This window comes from Conger conger, chromosome 7, assembly GCF_963514075.1.
Source record: "Conger conger chromosome 7, fConCon1.1, whole genome shotgun sequence".
In the NCBI taxonomy this organism is placed as follows: domain Eukaryota; kingdom Metazoa; phylum Chordata; class Actinopteri; order Anguilliformes; family Congridae; genus Conger; species Conger conger.
In genome coordinates, this window is record NC_083766.1 from 48,648,431 (window position 1) to 48,666,721 (window position 18,291).

At 41.4% G+C, this 18,291-nt stretch overlaps 1 protein-coding gene across 4 annotated transcripts in view; it reads left to right on the forward strand.

The window, feature by feature from the left end:
* Positions 1–1,177: 1,177 nt before the first annotated feature.
* Positions 1,178–18,291, forward strand: part of zswim7 (zinc finger, SWIM-type containing 7) — a 28,564-nt gene continuing 11,450 nt past the window's right edge. The window contains exons 1-4 of one of the 4 annotated variants that reach the window (XM_061248934.1): positions 1,189–1,258; positions 1,489–1,590; positions 4,351–4,372; positions 8,834–8,936. In XM_061248934.1, the coding sequence (XP_061104918.1) occupies positions 1,515–1,590; positions 4,351–4,372; positions 8,834–8,936 (201 nt within the window). In that variant the 5' untranslated portion in view covers positions 1,189–1,258; positions 1,489–1,514. Of the gene's footprint in view, positions 1,591–4,350; positions 4,373–8,833; positions 8,937–18,291 lie in introns of all 4 variants that reach the window. The other 3 variants (XM_061248935.1, XM_061248937.1, XM_061248933.1) reach the window with 3 other exon arrangements.

Here is an 18,291-nt window from a genome sequence, read left to right on the forward strand (position 1 = left end):
AGAAATGTGTGAAATATTTCAACTGTTAACTAACCACAGCATTGTGGTGGTTGTGGAAAGAGGGATGTGTGTTAATTGTGTTAAGTTTTCCATATATATTTCTTTGTAAATGAACAATAAAAGTAAGTCAAGTACTATGATAAATTGTACCACATACTGTACGTCTTTGTTTGAGTACGCTAAGCTGATTGGCTCTCTGATCCAGTCTTATGTATGATTTCCGATGTCCACTGTCAGAATAGTCCCAGCATCCTCAGTGGTGCATGGGCCAGGCTGCTTGGTAGTGTATTGCTGCCCATTGTTAATTAATAAATAATAATAAACAGTTATTATTTAACTGATATTTTCTATCCATAGCAACTTACAGTTGATTAGACTAAGCAGGGGACAGTCCCCTTGGAACAATGTGGGGTTAAGGGCCTTGCTCAAGGACCTAACAGAAATCTTATAATGGCTACACTGGGTCTTGAACCTCCAACATTTTGGGTCCCAGTCATGTACCTTAGCCACTAGCCCCAATATTTATACTGGGATGCGCCTTTTGTTGTGTTTGTTGTGTCCATTATTCAAATTATGTGTAATGTAATCTTCCATTTATATGCAGACAAATAATAGCAGTAATTCATGTCTTTTTTCAATGCAATGGAATTTCATGTCATACAAGCAAGTTACAAGTTTGAAATCTTAAGCATTTGGGATATTTGACAGTATTTGATCAACTGTAAGCCAATTTAAAATAAGAAAATAATATAAATATTATAGAGCTCTGTTGATGTTTGTGTGTAACTGTGGCATTATATTTGGAAAGTGAAGTTGTTGTTGAGTTTTTGAGTTAAATTGTCAGCGCATTGATTACCAGAAAAGGAATGGTACATAGAGGCCCAATTTATCAGATTGAAGTGCATCTAAAAAACTTAAAATGTGTCACACCTTAGCAAAGTTATCTCGATGGATAGGTAATACATATTCAAAGGTAATGGAGTCTAAAATAAAGTGTTGCCATATATGCGCATATACAGCTATAATTCCATTATATGATCAGAACTCAAAATTTCGACACTTCGCTTGGATGTTTAAGTTGTAGTTCCTTGTTTCGCTGGATTCAATAAAAACTGCAACTACCATAATCCTATTCGTGACGTTTTGCGCGTTGCTGATAGCGCGCGCGAAAGATTCAACAAAGTTTGACGCAAATACATGGCAGGCTTATCGTTTGCTAGAAATCTAGCTAACTTCGCGAGCTGACGTTAATCAAGTTGTGGGTTTGTTTGATTTTATTTTGGTTGGAATAGTTTAGTATTCGCTAGGGACAATTATAGATAAGCATACAATAAAACGTTCATATAATGCGTATAAGTCAAAACAGTAACGCTAATTAGCGTTAGGTATATTAGGTTAGCTAGCTAGCGATATCTGTTTGCTTTGATGGATGAATTAGTGCCGTGATTATGTAGCTAACTTTAGCTAGCATGCGCCCTCTTGATTTAGGGGACTCCGTTTCCACAGTGATAAAGATGTCTTCATATTTGCCAGCTGTCGCCGAACAACTTTTAAAAGACATAAGGAAGGTTTATCAAGAGACATCACAAAGTGAGTGAGAACGACCATCAATCACAACATTAACGTTACATTATCCCTAACACAACGTTAAAAATAAATTGAGCTGCTGGTAGGGACCATATCTGAACCAAATCTGACAATTCATTCACGTGAATTGCCCGTTTCATTCTTTCTGGGATCTTACAGCTGAGGTGTTTTTTATTTGAAATTTTGGCTGATTAGATAATGATGTAGCCAGGGAACCCCCTGCTCTATACAATTAGTGTAATTTGTGAATGAATTAATTAATTAGGAAACTTACGAATGCAGTAAGAATGTGCCTTAGTTTAACATCCTAAAAGGCAGAAAAGATTTACAGCACGGTGTTCCTGTGACAAGCAGGGGCATTGGGATTTCTACGTGTCCCTACTGACACAAATACTGTCCACACTACTTGGCAGCAGCCAGATTTTTTATTTATTTTTACCAGGCCTTTGCATTGAAGGTCTGCAATCCTACACAGCCGGCAGACTACAGGTGGCATATCACAAGAAAGGGAGCTGCTAAGTTGCAAAGAGACAGGGAAGAACCTGCCTATTGAAAGCCTCCATGGAAGATGTAATGGCAAATTATGCATCACCCCATTGAAATGAGAACACAATCAGTACTACTCGTAGTACGGTTAAACATTTGACGGCCTCCTACAAAGTTTACTGTTTCACTTTGTCTTTCAAGTCTACGAGTGCAGGAGAGACGGCTCTTTTTGAGCGTTTTAGGTTAAGAAAATAATTGTTGTGACTCAATAATTATATTTGAAATAAAGGATAAAGGAAGGATTTTAAAATCAGCTTTCTTTTCAGCTCAGTGACCGGCAGGTTTTTTTTCTTTTTCTTTTTTCGTTTCTAAGGTCAACCCATCAAGTGGGAAAATGCATATGGATGACACACTGAACCAGGCACTTATACAATATATACAGTCAGGTCCGTAAATATTGGGACATCGACACAATTCTCCTCTTTTTGGCTCTATACACCACCACAATGGATTTGAAATGAAACAAACAAGATATGCTTTAACTGCAGACTTTCAGCTTTAATTTGAGGGTATTTACATCCATGATGTGACTGCTGGCAAAAGCAGCAGGATGAATTCTGAAGTGTTTCGGGCAATATTATCTGCTCATATTCAGCCAAATGCTTCAGAACTCATTGGACGGCGCTTCACAGTGCAGATGGACAATGACCCGAAGCATACTGCGAAAGCAACCAAAGAGTTTTTTAAGGCAAAGAAGTGGAATGTCCAATGGCCATGTCAATCACCGGACCTGAATCCGATTGAACATGCATTTCACTTGCTGAAGACAAAACTGAAGGGAAAATGCCCCAAGAACAAGCAGGAACTGAAGACAGTTGCAGTAGAGGCCTGGCAGAGCATCACCAGGGATGAAACCCAGCGTCTGGTGATGTCTATGCATTCCAGACTTCAGGCTGTAATTGACTGCAAAGGATTTGCAACCAAGTATTAAAAAGTGAAAATTTGATTTATGATTGTTAGTTTGTCCCATTACTTTTGGTCCCTTAAAAAGTGGGAGGCACATGTAGAAACTGTTGTAATTCCTACACCGTTCACCTGATTTGGATGTAAATACCCTCAAATTAAAGCAGTTAAAGCACATCTTGTTCGTTTCATTTCAAATCCATTGTGGTGGTGTATAGAGCCAAAAAGATGAGAATTGTGTCGATGTCCCAATATTTATGGACCTGACTGTATATATATATATATATATATATATATATATATATATATATATATATATATGCTTGGTTCTCATTATTAAACACTGTTGCTACAAATGGCTGAAATGTTACTGTATTGTAAGTTTATGTTGCATACGATTTTTGATTATGATTAATGAAGCCATAAATTGCAATGTTGGAATTAATTAGCACAACCGTTCTGTTAGCAACTATAAACTCATCATTTTACCCACTGTATGTGAAAGTTTACTGTATGAGTAGGTCTATACGAACATAAACGTCAAATGAAAACATTGATTGGCAATGCCATGAAATAGCCACAAGGAGGAGCTCTGAGGTTGTCTGACGAGGCCGTATGTTTGACAAATTTGGTAAATACGATTTCAACATTAGAATGTGGAAAATATAGTAATACCGTATATCCTAACTATTTCTCCGTTCCCTACAATACATTTCTCATGTATTCATGTGGTTGGCATTAATTATTAAATGCTTTTTTGTATATGACAGTGTTTCAAATACTTAAAAATGCTTCTATTTAAAAGCTATAATTCGATTTGGATATTGCTTGATATTATACTGTAGTTGTAGAAATGACTGCATTGTTAGCAGTTGGGTAGTATGTCATTATTTAAAATGTAGCGTGGCAGCTTTGCCGTATTACATTACATGTGCTTCAGTGCTTAATTGACAGTGTGTAGGGAAGGCTATTACCTTATGAGTGTGCAGCCTGACTAAAACACAATTAATAGCACTTATACATATTGTATATTCTCAATTCATAATGACAGATGGCATCCTTACAGCCTTAGCGCTGAGATTGTGACGTTTATGTAAGCATCACCACTGCTTTGCTTCACATAATTATTATGTGTTTATTCATTTTCTTTTTCACTGCAACTGTTCTGTTTACAACATACTGTATCCTATTTATCAAATGCTGTGTTCTCTGGGATGGTTTACTGGAACTTTTTAAGGGGAAAAAAGATTCTCCAAGAAATGTCTCCAGTATTTGTGTCAAAGATCTAATTCTACTTTTTTCAATTCTTTCCAGTTCCTGATGATCTTCTTTTGGCGTGAGTATCAATTTATTTAACTATAATATGCATCAGTTGATTAAATATTTTTGGAATGCAGTATGGACTGTATGTTTTAAGATTTGATTAATTAAAATGAGTGAAAATTACTCTTGCTGTATTCATAGTAATGTGCCTTTTCAAAGGTGGTTCCTGAAAATATGGCTTAAAGTTGCAATAAGGTATCACAGTCAAGTTTGAAAGTCATGAAACCAGTGACCTAGAAAGGATATTGTCATATCAGATCCTTTTTTTTCTTCTTTCTTTCAAAACAAATGAATTGCAAACTTGACAGTATGGTGTGACAGCCGCATATAAATTGTCTGACAAGTTTGTGTGATGTGTCATGTGAAAGACTAAAAGAACCTGGGAATCCTTGTGAAGAAACTTACTTGTAACGAAGTTGAGTGCAGTGTCATCTACTGTGTATGTTCCGGATGCTTCCTCAGTACAAGTATAGAGAATACACATGCATGCTTTTGTCATCATTTTCACCATTCAGCAGTATGGATCTGGAATGTGTAAGTATAGGAATCCAGACACACGCAAGTTTTCCCTTTTCCCTTCATTTTTCTCCAACTTATCGAACACGAAATGTTTTCACAGTGTTACTGGAATATTTTTTCTCCGTTATAACACTGCCACTACATTACAGCAACATTATGGGAACGTTTTGTGTTGGTTGGGCAGAGCCTCTGTCATTGATTGATTGCCAAGTGGGTCTATCTGACTGAGTTGGATGTCAGCCACCTCCCAGAGGAGCACTTGTGCTCCACACAAGTCTCTCTCCAGATACCTCCGTCCACCATGCCGTTCTACTGCTGACTAGACTTCACTGCCACATCGCTTAGATCTAGGTCACCACAGACGGTTTCCGTTGATTTTTTTCCCTCATACTGGTGATATTACTTTCAAAACACATTTTACTTTTGTGAGTGATTTCTTTGCTGAGTTTATAGACATATGGGTCGACTAATTTTAAATATTGGAATCTTCTAAACACCAAATAAACTACCATAATCAGTCGTGAGTCGCGACAGCCAATTTCAGATAAATCGAGGTTTATGTTTTAGGCTTTCATCGTTTTGTAAGTCAATACTTTCCTTTCATAATCTGCATGTCTTAATGCCAAATTCAGAGTAAAAATATAATTTTTAAGCTTTTAAACGCAAGATGTCAGTGAAAGTAACACCAGAGTTGCGCATTGTTTGGAGGCTAGCCAGCTTGTCACTGTTCACCAGTCACAAACGACCACATCAGCTGCGTTTGTGGCTACATGTTAATGTACTTGCTTTCTTGGTCTGCATGTCTTAATGTCAAGAGTAAAAATCTAAATGTTTATACATAAGATGCCCAGTGTCTTCTAGCCTCACATAATTCTTGCGACAAAACTTTGAAGCCGTTTTTGGTTTGGTGGCACTAAAAATGAAATGGGACACATTTTGATAAGGAAGATCACATGTAGTTAGTGAGTAATGTTTACAATATTGACAATACAATATGGAGGGTTCTCCCGTAATGCTTTCTCACTTTACCTGCATCTGAAGCAATAAATGTTTCAGCCCTGTATTTGGCCCATGTCTGCTCCATAGTATGTACTATATAGTATGGATTTCATGTAGATCCTACAGTCACCAGATGGCCAGTCTACATCAGTGCCTTAAATTCTCTATGCTAACAGTGTTTCAAAGGAGCATGCGTGCTCCTGAGTTGAAAGATTTTGGAGCATACTAATGCATCCCAGTTAGCGAATGCTCCTAAAATGAGGCACTGTAGAGCCCTGGCACACATCAGCCATCACTGCACGCTGCCTTCTCACCTGGACCACAGTGCCTGTATGCATTAGCTGAATGTGCCATAACTCTCACACTCAGCTGTAAATCCAGCCAGGCTCAGGCGTATATCAGACTGGATCAGGGGGACGATGATGAGCAGTACGGTGTGCTTCAGTGTCACAGGCCCACGCCATGGCTTTATGGAGCACATCAGCCTCTGTCAGTATACTGAGAATAGGGCTGAGACACAGGTTACAGGTTACCTTGGTTGAGGAAGACCTTGGCAGAATCCACTGAAATATTTGTGTTATATCTAAGGTACTATTAAACCTTTCTAATATTAGGACCCAAATTAGAAATAAGTTTTAAAATTGGGAGCCTTTTTCCTTTCAGGGTGCCGTCGAATGCACATGCTAGCATAGCCTAGCCTATGAGACTCATTCCAGGACCAACCTCATACATGCCCGCAGTCCATTTTGGGTCCAAACCTGCAGTGTGAGAAACACAGCTTTAAAGACTTCAGAGTGGAACACTTTTATAGAGGTAAAATATAATTTTTACTGTAAATTCTAAAATTCTGACATGGACATATATAATGCATGTGGTGCTGTCCTGGACAGCAGGCAGTTGGTGTCCGTTCAGCGGTCTGATGGAGCATCGATGCTCTGGCTCTGAGGCTGCTGAGTGTCTTGCCAGAGGAAAAGGGTGTGCAGAGACTGGGCCATGGGTGAGTCCAAACTCGGACCGTGTTTCCCGCCTTTCGCCCACGTCTCTTAATCCGTCTCATTCTGTCATTGAGTGGGCGGAGATGGCATCTTTGTGTTTGCATTTCTTGCACTTCTTGGAAAAAAATAAAATGTCAGCGAATCCTTGGTTTGTGCCTGAATTTGCGATAAGCTGTTGCTGGCGATAAGCTCGCTGGGCCGCAGGTTTTGTGACAACGATCATACTACTCAATACTAATTGTGGTGGATGCAATGTGAAAAGAGGTTGAAGTCTTTAACACCTCCTGTACATAATGACTTGGAGTAGACTACACTTTATTTGGCTTATTATCGAACACCTAACCCTGCTCCCATTTATAAGGTGTCCTAATCAGTGTCTTCATGTGTGTCTTTCAGTTAGTATTCCATAGCATTGTCCTGTTACTGGTAATTTATTTCTCAAAAGTCAAATTTTACATGAACAGGTGTTGCTAATGGCAGTGGGCTCTGTGAAATTGTGGAGGTGCCTTCTGTATGTTATTCAGTAGTGACTCGCATACCGCAGAAGTGGAAAGTGGTTTACTTTAACTTGTTTCCTGCTGTTGACAGAGAGTCTTACCGAAGAGTTTAGTCACATCCTGTAACAAGGGAGGCCAGGTCACTTTCTCTTTCCTCTCCTCACTCATGTCAGTGTCATTTGCGAGGCAAATGTTTTAAAGAAAGGCTTTCTCTTTATTTAAAAAATGTATCCCCACACATGTATATCTGGGTGTCTTTTTTATTTTATTTATTTATTTATACCTGTCCTAGTCCTGGGCTGTATCCCTACCTTTAATACCTGAACATACTGATATGTCAAATGTCTTATTGATTGAACCTGATGTTAAGTGCAAATAAATTGTAATATAAAATTCTTTTTTTTCAAATTATCCCCTCAAAACTACCCTATGAGACTTTTGTGTTTACAGGTAACCTTACAGTATACCAATGTGCCTTGATACCAGGCTCATTTACATTTTGCTCCAGAAAATTCATGCGCTAACTGGAAAACAATTCAGGAGCACTGGAATGTATTCCTTGGAAAATATGTTAGTGTAGAGGCCTGTGATATCAATATCCCATCCTTGGAGTACGTTTGTTTCCTGAGAACTTTCAGTGAGGACCATTTCAAAATACTACTGTTGTTTTGCCAGAAAATTCTCAGCTCATTGATTGGGTCAGTTACACGCAACCGATTTAAGCAATTTCTTGTTGTTCAAGCAGCTTTCTGTTTATGCTTTATTTATTGGCAACTGACATAATGGTTAAGGGTTAAATTGTAGTAGTAAAATTAAGTGACTAGTGACTAATTCCTCTCAGCAAAAATGGAAAGTCTAACTTATCCTCATATCCTTTGGTGTTTGGTGATGACGCAGTATCCTGACAGGGGAATTCCCTGCCATGCATCTAATCCAAAAGATGCCTTGCAAGATTCTGGACATTCCATAATGTTTCGGTTTTCCATTAACAAAAATTCCAACCATTTCTGGGGGGCATTTCATGAAGCGGGTTTACTGAGTTAGCTGGGTAACTGCACTCAGTAAAACCCAGAACCCTCCCACATCTGGAATATGGAAAAAGAATGCTGGGTTTTACTCTGCGCTTTTATCCAGTTTGGAAAAGTATTTTAATCCAAAACAATTATTTATTTGACCCTGGTCTGGAAGAGACAGACAAATAAATAATTGTTTTGGATTAAAATACTTTTCTGCGATTTACTGAGCCTGTCTGATGTATTGTAACCTATGAAGTACCCTCTAAAAGTGCAAACCTCGCCTCTGGTCCTCTTGGTTGTCTCAATTGCACCAGGCAAGATCATTTGAGCACAGAAACGTATTTGACACAGTTTCGGTCTTTTTATAATAGCAACAGCATAATGCTGTTGTCTGTTAGAGCCACTTGCTCCTCGGCAGTGGGGTTGAACCCGTGTCTGTTGCCCTCAGGCTGAAGTTTGTGTTCGGACCCTCAGCTCTGCAGGCCCTGGACCTGGTGGACCAGCGCTCCGTCACCTGCCTGTCTTCGCCCAGCGGACGTGCTGTGTTTCAGGTAAAACCTTGTCAGTCCCACCCGTCCCCCTGCCCCTCCACTGGGCCTGTTCCGCGTATGACCTGCCTACTGCCATGTGTAATTCTGAAACGCGCTCAGGTGACCAAAAAGCTTCTCTCTCAGTGGCCCTCCAGCTTACGCCGTGATCAGGCCGAAAGCCCGTCCATGTGTACCAGCAGTGTGGCCCCTCCATGTGTACCAGCAGTGTGGCCCCTCCATGTGTACCAGCAGTGTGGCCCCTCCATGTGTACCAGCAGTGTGGCCCCTCCATGAGTACCAGCAGTGTGGCCCCTCCATGTGTACCAGCAGTGTGGCCCCTCCATGTGTACCAGCAGTGTGGCCCCTCCATGTGTACCAGCAGTGTGGCCCCTCCATCTGTACCAGCAGTGTGGCCCCTCCATGTGTACCAGCAGTGTGGCCCCTCCATGTGTACCAGCAGTGTGGCCCCTCCATGTGTAGCAGCAGTGTGGCCCCTCCATGTGTACCAGCAGTGCGGCCCCTCCATGTGTACCAGCAGTGCGGCCCCTCCATGTGTACCAGCAGTGCGGCCCCTCCATGTGTACCAGCAGTGTGGCCCCTCCATGTGTACCAGCAGTGCGGCCCCTCCATGTGTACCAGCAGTGTGGCCCCTCCATGTGTACCAGCAGTGCGGCTGTCCAATAGATTTCCATTTTGGGTAGATTTCAGGTCTCCTGCTTCCACTGAAATGGGGTCTTGTGGGAGACATCAGACCGAGACGTGGTGCCCAGGTGGCTTTGGGTTCAAAGGAGCTCTTGTGAAATTATGGATTTGATATCTATTATGATGAACGGATCATTACTTAAATGCCTGCATCTATAGGGCAGTGGAAACCAAGTATGAGGCACTTTGAGTTCTATCATTGGGTAAGGGGCTGTAATGTGATAAAGGACAATAGTTGGGTAGGTAAAAGGAAAAATCTCAGAGCGGCAAATCCAGTTAATTCGTCTTCAGTAGCATTTAATCATCCGACTGCCTGTATAATGTTTTGAGTACAGCAATCGTTCAGTCATGGACGCGATGGGATGGATGTGCCCAGTCGCTCGACTGCGGGTATGACCTTATTAAAGTCATTTATTAAGTATCTCTGAAAGGGCTCATTTCCTGCCACAGCCCGAGTGTCACCTCGCTGGAGTCGCCCTCCGGGAGTGCGGGCATACGCTCGAGAGGCAGGGCGGGACGTAGGGCCGGACGTAGGGCCGCGGGCGAATGCTCGAGAGGCAGGGCAGGACTTAGGGCCACGGGTGAACACTACAGAGGCAGGGCGGGACAGCGAGGGGAGGCAGGGCGGGACGTAGGGCCACGGGCGGACGCTCCAGAGGCAGGGCGGGACGTAGGGCCACGGGCGGACGCTCCAGAGGCAGGGCGGGACGTAGGGCCACGGGCGGACGCTCCAGAGGCAGGGCGGGACGTAGGGCCACGGGCGGACGCTCCAGAGGCAGGGCGGGACGTAGGGCCACGGGCGGACGCTCCAGAGGCAGGGCGGGACGTAGGGCCACGGGCGGACGCTCCAGAGGCAGGGCGGGACGTAGGGCCACGGGCGGACGCTCCAGAGGCAGGGCGGGACGTAGGGCCACGGGCGGACGCTCCAGAGGCAGGGCGGGACGTAGGGCCACGGGCGGACGCTCCAGAGGCAGGGCGGGACGTAGGGCCACGGGCGGACGCTCCAGAGGCAGGGCGGGACGTAGGGCCGTGGGTGGGGAAGTGAGGGGAGGCCGCGCTAACGGCATGTGCGAGGCTTTGGCTCGGCTCCCGTCTGTTTCCTCCTCGCTGAAGCGGAAAGCATTTTTCCGCTGCTCCGAAGAGACCTGAGTTCCTAATTCTCCTCTTATTGGGGCTGTTTTGAGTGGGAACGTTGTTTGAGGATACAGGTTTCCTGTCCCCCCCCCCCATATGGCACTAGGGTATACTAAGTGTTTGCGCAGAAACGCTGACAGTGGAATGACTAACAATGGAACGGCTGGAATACAGAAATCAACAATGACCTACTATTGGAGGTCTGGTAATAAAATATTTTTATTTTCTTTTTTCTTCTTTTTTTTATATGTATCATGTACCTCTTATTGTTATTTTGAAAACAGCATTCATGCATAGTTTGTGTGAAATGATGGAAATATTGTCTTCATTCTTCTGGGTATTTCTGGAACCCGACCATCAATATCACTTGGTGTACTAATACTAGTGGTAATTAATATTTTGGGAAGCTCTTTATTTAATTTTTTTGTAACCGTACTCGTCAAACACAATCTTATTTAAAAGCACAATGGGGATGAAAACACAATCAGATGTCAGAGCCACTTAATAGGGGGAAAATGAGTGCAGGCCGAACAAAAAGAGGAACAAGATAAAGCCATCACTCCACCGCTTCATGGAGGGAAAAAAAAAATGTTTACTTAGACACAGGCAAGCCTGTAGACCATTGGAGAGCAGCCCTTCTCTACAGGTCTGCAGTTTAGTCGTATAAACACACGTTAAAACGAATGGCACATGGCATGTCCCTCATGCTTCACCTCACAAAAATAACTGGGGAGACTTTTCAAACATAAATTAAAACTGATGGCAACTGCACATCCTTGGGTTTTAAATACAAATCCGGGAACTGCAGTTTTTGAGATTTGTTTTTTTAAGGGGTATGTTATGAGAAGTTGACTTTGTGAATTCCCTGCTCCCAGAAGAATACAGGGCTAATGTGACGACAGTTTGTATGTAGGCCAGTTCTACTGTACCGTACATTTAGTGTTGTAACATTTTTTCCTGTTTTCACAAGATAATGTGGGCAGCCACTGATGTCACGGCCCACCTCATGTTTCATTGATTGCGCATGTCTGGCTAGTGGTAGGCTGTTACTAGTCCGTCCCTCCCTTGGCTCAAGCATTGCTTCACAGCACACTGCTAAAGTATGTCAACCGCACTGTACGCAGATTAATCTTTGGCCTACCCTGCTGACTCTTTCCAAGGTGATGCCTTTGATAGCTTCTGAATCCCACGGACATTGAACCAACTAATGCTTTAATACTATGTGGTGTCACGTTTTGCGTAACATTTAGCGTAATAATGTTTCACAAAAAAAGCTTTCCAGGAAGTTATCCAAATTCCTTTTTTTATAATGGGAGCAGCGTTAAATCACAGTTGCAGGTTTTGCACAAAGTTGCATTTTATCAGGGGTTTCTAAAGGATGATGTCCCTGGTTGGTTCCTTGTCAGAAAAACATTGTAATAAAGTTATGGAAAATAAATGTTTTATGTTGTACTGGCTGTATCCTAGGCTAAGCTACATGTACACCCATGATTTATTTCAAAACCAGCTAGCTAGTGATCTAATTATAACCCGGGAACGGATACATTAGCTAAATTATAAGCTATGGTGATGATGGGTCTGTGACCATTGTCAGTTCAGTTTCCCTGAAAGTTAAAAACTTGTGTGTGTGTGTGTGTGTGTGTGTGTGTTTGTGCACGCATGTGATTTCTGTGGTACACGATTGTGTCAGTTTTGTTCACACTATATCACCACCAGTCACAGGGCATTTCTTTGTGTCGTTTGCTGGGGTTTCCTCTTTCTGTGGCTTCTCATTTTATTACCCCCTGTAAGATCACAGTCTTTGCTGACTATTCTGGCTTGCCCATGATGCCATTAATAGCTTTTAATCACAATGACCTCAAAAGCACTTTCCTAAGGTCATGATGAATAACCTGAAGGAGAAAATTACCCAGCAGAGACGTACATCTAACCAAATCGGGCAGCTCCCATTTCCGCTGTTGTTTGTGAACATCTGGCAGGAAATAGAGAGTCAGTGAATATGTGCATTACTGTTTTGGCAAACGTGACTAGTTTTTAAGCCTTTCGTAGGTTTAAAGTGAACATGCACACACACCCTTACATTTTTTCCTGAGTTAAGTCTAGAGATTAAATATAGAGATTTGCGATGTGGCTATTTTTTCCAATTTGCAAACCAGCAAAGGTGCAGTTTTTCTGATAAAAGTACATGTGATGTCTCCAAACAGATATTGTTCACTTACACATGCAGCCCTTAGATATTTTTCGCACCTATTTACCTTAAACACTCCATTTGCTTGTGGAATTTCTCTCATCTCCAGTAATTCTTCACATATTGTATGAGATTCACGCCGTTATGTGCTTCATCTTCTATTCATACTGAACTTAACAGACACACACAAGTACATGCAGTACAGAGCTGGAGGAACAGTGCTGCACCATGGAAATGAACAGCTTCTGTGAGATTTTGATGCTTCACCCTAATGCTTCACCCTTTGAAGAGTAGTCAAAAAGTCACTGCTCTAGACCTTTGCTTTCAATTGCTACATCAGCGTTGGACTGTTCAGTTAAGAATCACGTACAGTTCAGACCAGTTGGTATAATTTCCATAGTCCAGCACATTGCATTTGAAATTAAACGATGAATGTGAGATTAATGTGCGGACCGTCCCCTTTATTTTGACGGTATTTATTTCCGTGTCGGGTGATGCTTGTAGGAATCACATCCCTTTTTGTACATAGTCGGCCTCATTTTTGGGGACCAAAAGTAATTGGACGGTTGCCTTCTCTACTGCTTCGGAATAGGTGTATTCAGTCACTTCCTTCGTGCAGGAATATGAAGGTACCAAAGGCTTTTGATTGACTTTGGAGGCTGTTATTGCTGTTTGTCAAGAACACCATTATGAGGTTGAGGAATAAGAAAAAAACAATCGTCTCAACAATTTTTATTAAAAAATTTAAATTAAAATTAAAAACTGTTTGGAACATCCTTAATCAGAAAGGGAGCTTACACCTTAATTGAGTTAATTTCTGTTCTGACTAGAGGATGGAGACAGGCTGTTGCAGCCTCTTTGTCTGTCAGCTGAGGAAGAGGAACCTGCTGAGGAGGGAGGGAAAGTGCCCTGCAACAGTACGCTGCTGTCCTCATGTTGACGGACACCTTTTGTCGTATTGATAGGAAGAAATAAGCCCACACCACCCCTTTTTTTATTAATCTGATTATTGTCGTGAACTATTGTGCTTCTTTTCTGGTTAAAGTTTAGGAGGTCCCCTAGCCAGAAATATCATTGTATTGTTGTGTCAAGCTAGTGCTCCGACTAGTTCTTAAGACAGTGATTGGCCCCATCATCAATCAAATCCCTGCCATACTGGTGTCAACTGTGACCAGTAGATCCTTGGATTTTTGTCCATTAATAATCTGGAGGGGTTTTGCGGACAACAACTATCCAATCGATACGACATGCAAAAATGGATCCGTATCTTTATGAATTATAGCAAAATATATTTTTATTTGTCCTTAACCTGATGCTGTTTGCTCTCTAGCAGCAATGCCAACATCATTGTTTATGTTTCTGTCTGAACCTCATTTCCTGTGCCAGTGCCGTTTTTTCTTCTGTGACCTGACATCAGTACGTTTTTGCATTCCCAGCCTCATTGGTTGGGAATTGTGTTCTGCTGCATATAGATTTTAAAAAATGCAATTTGCAGTGCAGTCTGACCCTGCCCGAATCGTGACATCACGGTGATGTGAATCACATATTCCGTTGGAAAATCCACACAAATTTGTCTGTTTAATTTAACTGCTTGTTTTCAATCTGGATCACAGCTCCTAGTTTTGAAATACCCCATTTGAATCCTATCCGACTTCTGAAATCCTATCCAAAAACCCAAAATACTGGGCCCAGGTTACTGTAGACTGACCGATCAACGAATATAGCGATTTAATTGATAATTGTCATTCTTAATAATAATTATTAAATTATGTAATGTAGAATATATGGGCAATTCCACAGTAACGTCAACTTGAGCATGAAAAAAGAAACTTACTTACCCAATTAAACTTATTATGTCCCAAACAGTCGATGGTGACCATTCTGAAGTCTGATAAAATGTAGACTAACAACAGGAAAGTGCTTAAAATGTATTTATTAGTCCCATTACCATTGCAATCAATGCTATTTTGCGGTCATCTTGAAAACATTCAAAACCATTTCAGATGGTTTTCTCAATGTCAAAACTAACCATTTCAGATGACAACAAATGTGTTATGATAAAGCTTGATTTGGAAGTAGATCATCAAACAATTTACATTTCAGATGTCACATCCATAACACTGGTATCTCCTCATAAAAATCAAGACAAATAAATACATTTTCAAAATGAATGTTTTTACGTTCAGCCAAGCTTCCTGCATTACATGGATATCAAACTTTCTGAATTAGAATTCAGAGTTTTTAGAAAGTGTATTTTCTCCCCAAAATACCTGTCTTTTTGCATCACAAATATCACAACATTTTGTAATTATAATTTGAGGGATTTGGTTTGTCATTTTGTAATTGTGTTCAAATGTCAAATCCTTAGCGATGGAATTGCCCATATGTATATGTAGGTTAAGTGAGGGCTTCTCTAAGGGTTTAAGTTAGGGGTGTAGAAACACAGGATTCCAAAGTTAAACCTATTTTAATTCATTCTCATTTCCCCGATAACCCCAGATCATTAGCTTTTTGTTCGCATTGTCTACACAAAGATTCAGCCCCAGGGCGTCACTCAATAACCTGTGACACCTTTTGGATAGGTCTAACTTCCTGCTTTGCTGTACAATGAACACCTGCTTGTCTTTTTGCATATCATTTGTGCTCAGCTGGGTCTTCTTTAAGGTTGTGGTGGTCATTGTTAGTGTGGCTTTGTGTTATGTCCGCTAGCGCAGTTATTGTAGCGCAGGTGGAATTTGGGTCGTAACAGATTGGGGGCTGATCCAGAATGGCGGTTTTGAAAATGAAACCCATGCCAGATTTGGGAATTGCCCTCTGTTAGAATCTGCTCTGGGGAGCCAGGATGACATCCCATTTTGACTTTCTCTTCTAATTCTAGCTCTAGTGTACTGTTCCTTATCAAATGGACTAAGGAACTATTCAAGGTCCTTTTGGCCGTCATCATAATTTTTTAAGTGGTGGAATCTCAAGTGGGTCTTTAAAACAAAGGGAATCTTTTAATGTACCGCCATTTCGCAAATCAGATGCTACTGAACACTTGGTTTGGGGAGTGCGTGGATAATAGATGCGAGTGGTGTCTGTAAAGATGAAGGTACCATGAAACAAAGGGAAATTAAACAGACCACTGAAGCGTGCGTTTGTGTGAAATCCAGCACGCCACTGCTGCACGTCAGGCCGAGAAAGTATTTCAAAATCAAACAAGTTTTCATCCTCCATCCTCGTGACGTAGTGTCTGTATGTGCAGTAGCAGAGAGCAACGGGAGGTCAGGGGGAGGGGGAGGCCTGTTTCCCAACCCTAGACACGAGACACCTTGTGCTTAAAAGAAAATTGCTTCCACAAACTCTGGAGGTTGCATCTTATCGTATTCATGGAAATGTTTTCCGAAAGGGCCATGTCACATTCCATTTTTGTTATTGGGCTGGGGTATGCACTGAAGGGATATCAACCTGCAAAAAATGGAAGGTTCTTTGTCCCTCTCTAAATGGATCTCTGTTTGCTGAAGTCACATGAGTGTCAGTAGCGTTTGGTGTTTGGAAGATTTCTTTGAACTAACCAACAGCGTTCAGGTTTCTGAGAATAGAATAGAATGAGTTTGCAGTCTGAGGCATATTGGCTGTATTGGATGCATTGGCTTGTCAACCAGGAACAATGGGCCAGAAGTAACAACAATTAATTTTATTTTAGAAACGTAAAAAGTATAGGCCTAAGTAAATATTTTTTTGCCGTGTTTGGTTATTTGGTGTGGAAGAAGACAAGATAGGACTGATTTTCTGTTCCACACCAATGATGGGAGATCCCACTCGCATGCCATTTAGACAATACTAAAAATTATTTTCACATTCAAAAGCACCTAGCTAACTGAAATATAGCAGTATTATGACGACTATTGTAGCTTGGAATGCCTGCACCATTAAAGTTGTTTTGGGTGGCATGTTAACCACTGTGAGTATATTCCTTCTTTCCTTGCCGATCCTGCCTTATACTCTTGGCTCCTGTGAATTTGGCCTTTGTGGTTGCATTTTTGTTGTGATTACCCTCTACCGATGGAGGTGGTTTCTGATGGTAGATTTGGGGCCTCTGTGTCCCCAATCCCCATGTTACCTCTTGTGGATTCATCCAGTCTAGAAGTTAGTTATTGCCGGACAGACAGGGATGTAACTGCAACTTGACTGGTTGGTGGAAGCATATACCCGCAAGAAGGTTATTTCGCTCTCGTTTTTGTATTTATCTGTTTTTACCCATCTGTTCTAGTTTGTGTTGTTACCTAAGAGTGTCTGGCTTTTCTCATGCTAATGATGACTTAAGGGTTTTACATGTGCGCTTCCACATAGCCAATGCAACAGGAACCCTTGGGGGCGAAAAATGCGGTTCTCTAAAATTGAGATGAACATAAAATATTGCATGTTTGTGTGATTGTTCATATTCCATATGCATTCCATGATTCCTAAATTTATTTTTTGTTGAAAATAGTACTTTTTTTCAACAAAATATATCTTTGTAATAGTGCAATTTCCCTATTTTTGAGCATATAATATAATTCAGAAACTGTGTTGCTCATTTGATGCAGCCTTCCTTGCTCATCTATATCAAGTTTGTGAATAATTATGTATTTTCTCGAGTGGGTCTCTTTTTTTTTTCTTATAGCAAGCCTTTGCTGCTCCTCTAACCCTTCTCTAGCAGATCCGTCGTCTTGTTGAGTTCCCCTGACGCTAACAGATGAGGTGGCCTTTCCCTATTCTACAAAGAGGCATCGTTTGCCTACAGTACGGTACTAATAACCCCAAGTGAACTTCTGAACGCGTGAGCCAATCTTTCACTCGCCGACAGTTTAGTGACTTAATGTCACACCTGTGTTTTCATACATGTTGTTTTAAAGCCCACTGTTTGCACCGAATCCACTGCAGGCTATTTCTCTGTACCAGTGTGTGAATTTCACTGTGTGGAATTTACATGCATTACAATCAAAGGCAAATCCTAACCTGTGTATATGAAGCACTGAAATCACCTTCAAAGGGACATTAAAATGAATGTTCAGTAAAAAAGTTTCCTGAGAATATTGCACTCTCCTTAATGTACTGGAAATAACTGCTATTTCGTTTTCATATCGTTCCTAGTTACACTTGGCTAACATTTAAAAGTTATCCTTCAAATCAGGGCAAACCCACAGGGTTTATCCCTGCCAGTACAACAGGATGTGCATGAATAATATTTGATGTCATAATACTATGTGATGCCGTGGCTAATCTGTAGACAATACACCAATTCATTCAGCGGAAGGTAACCACATATCAATTTTATGGGGTATTGAAAGCAGCGGATGTTGAAGAAGAATGAGACAGAGCACTTACTGT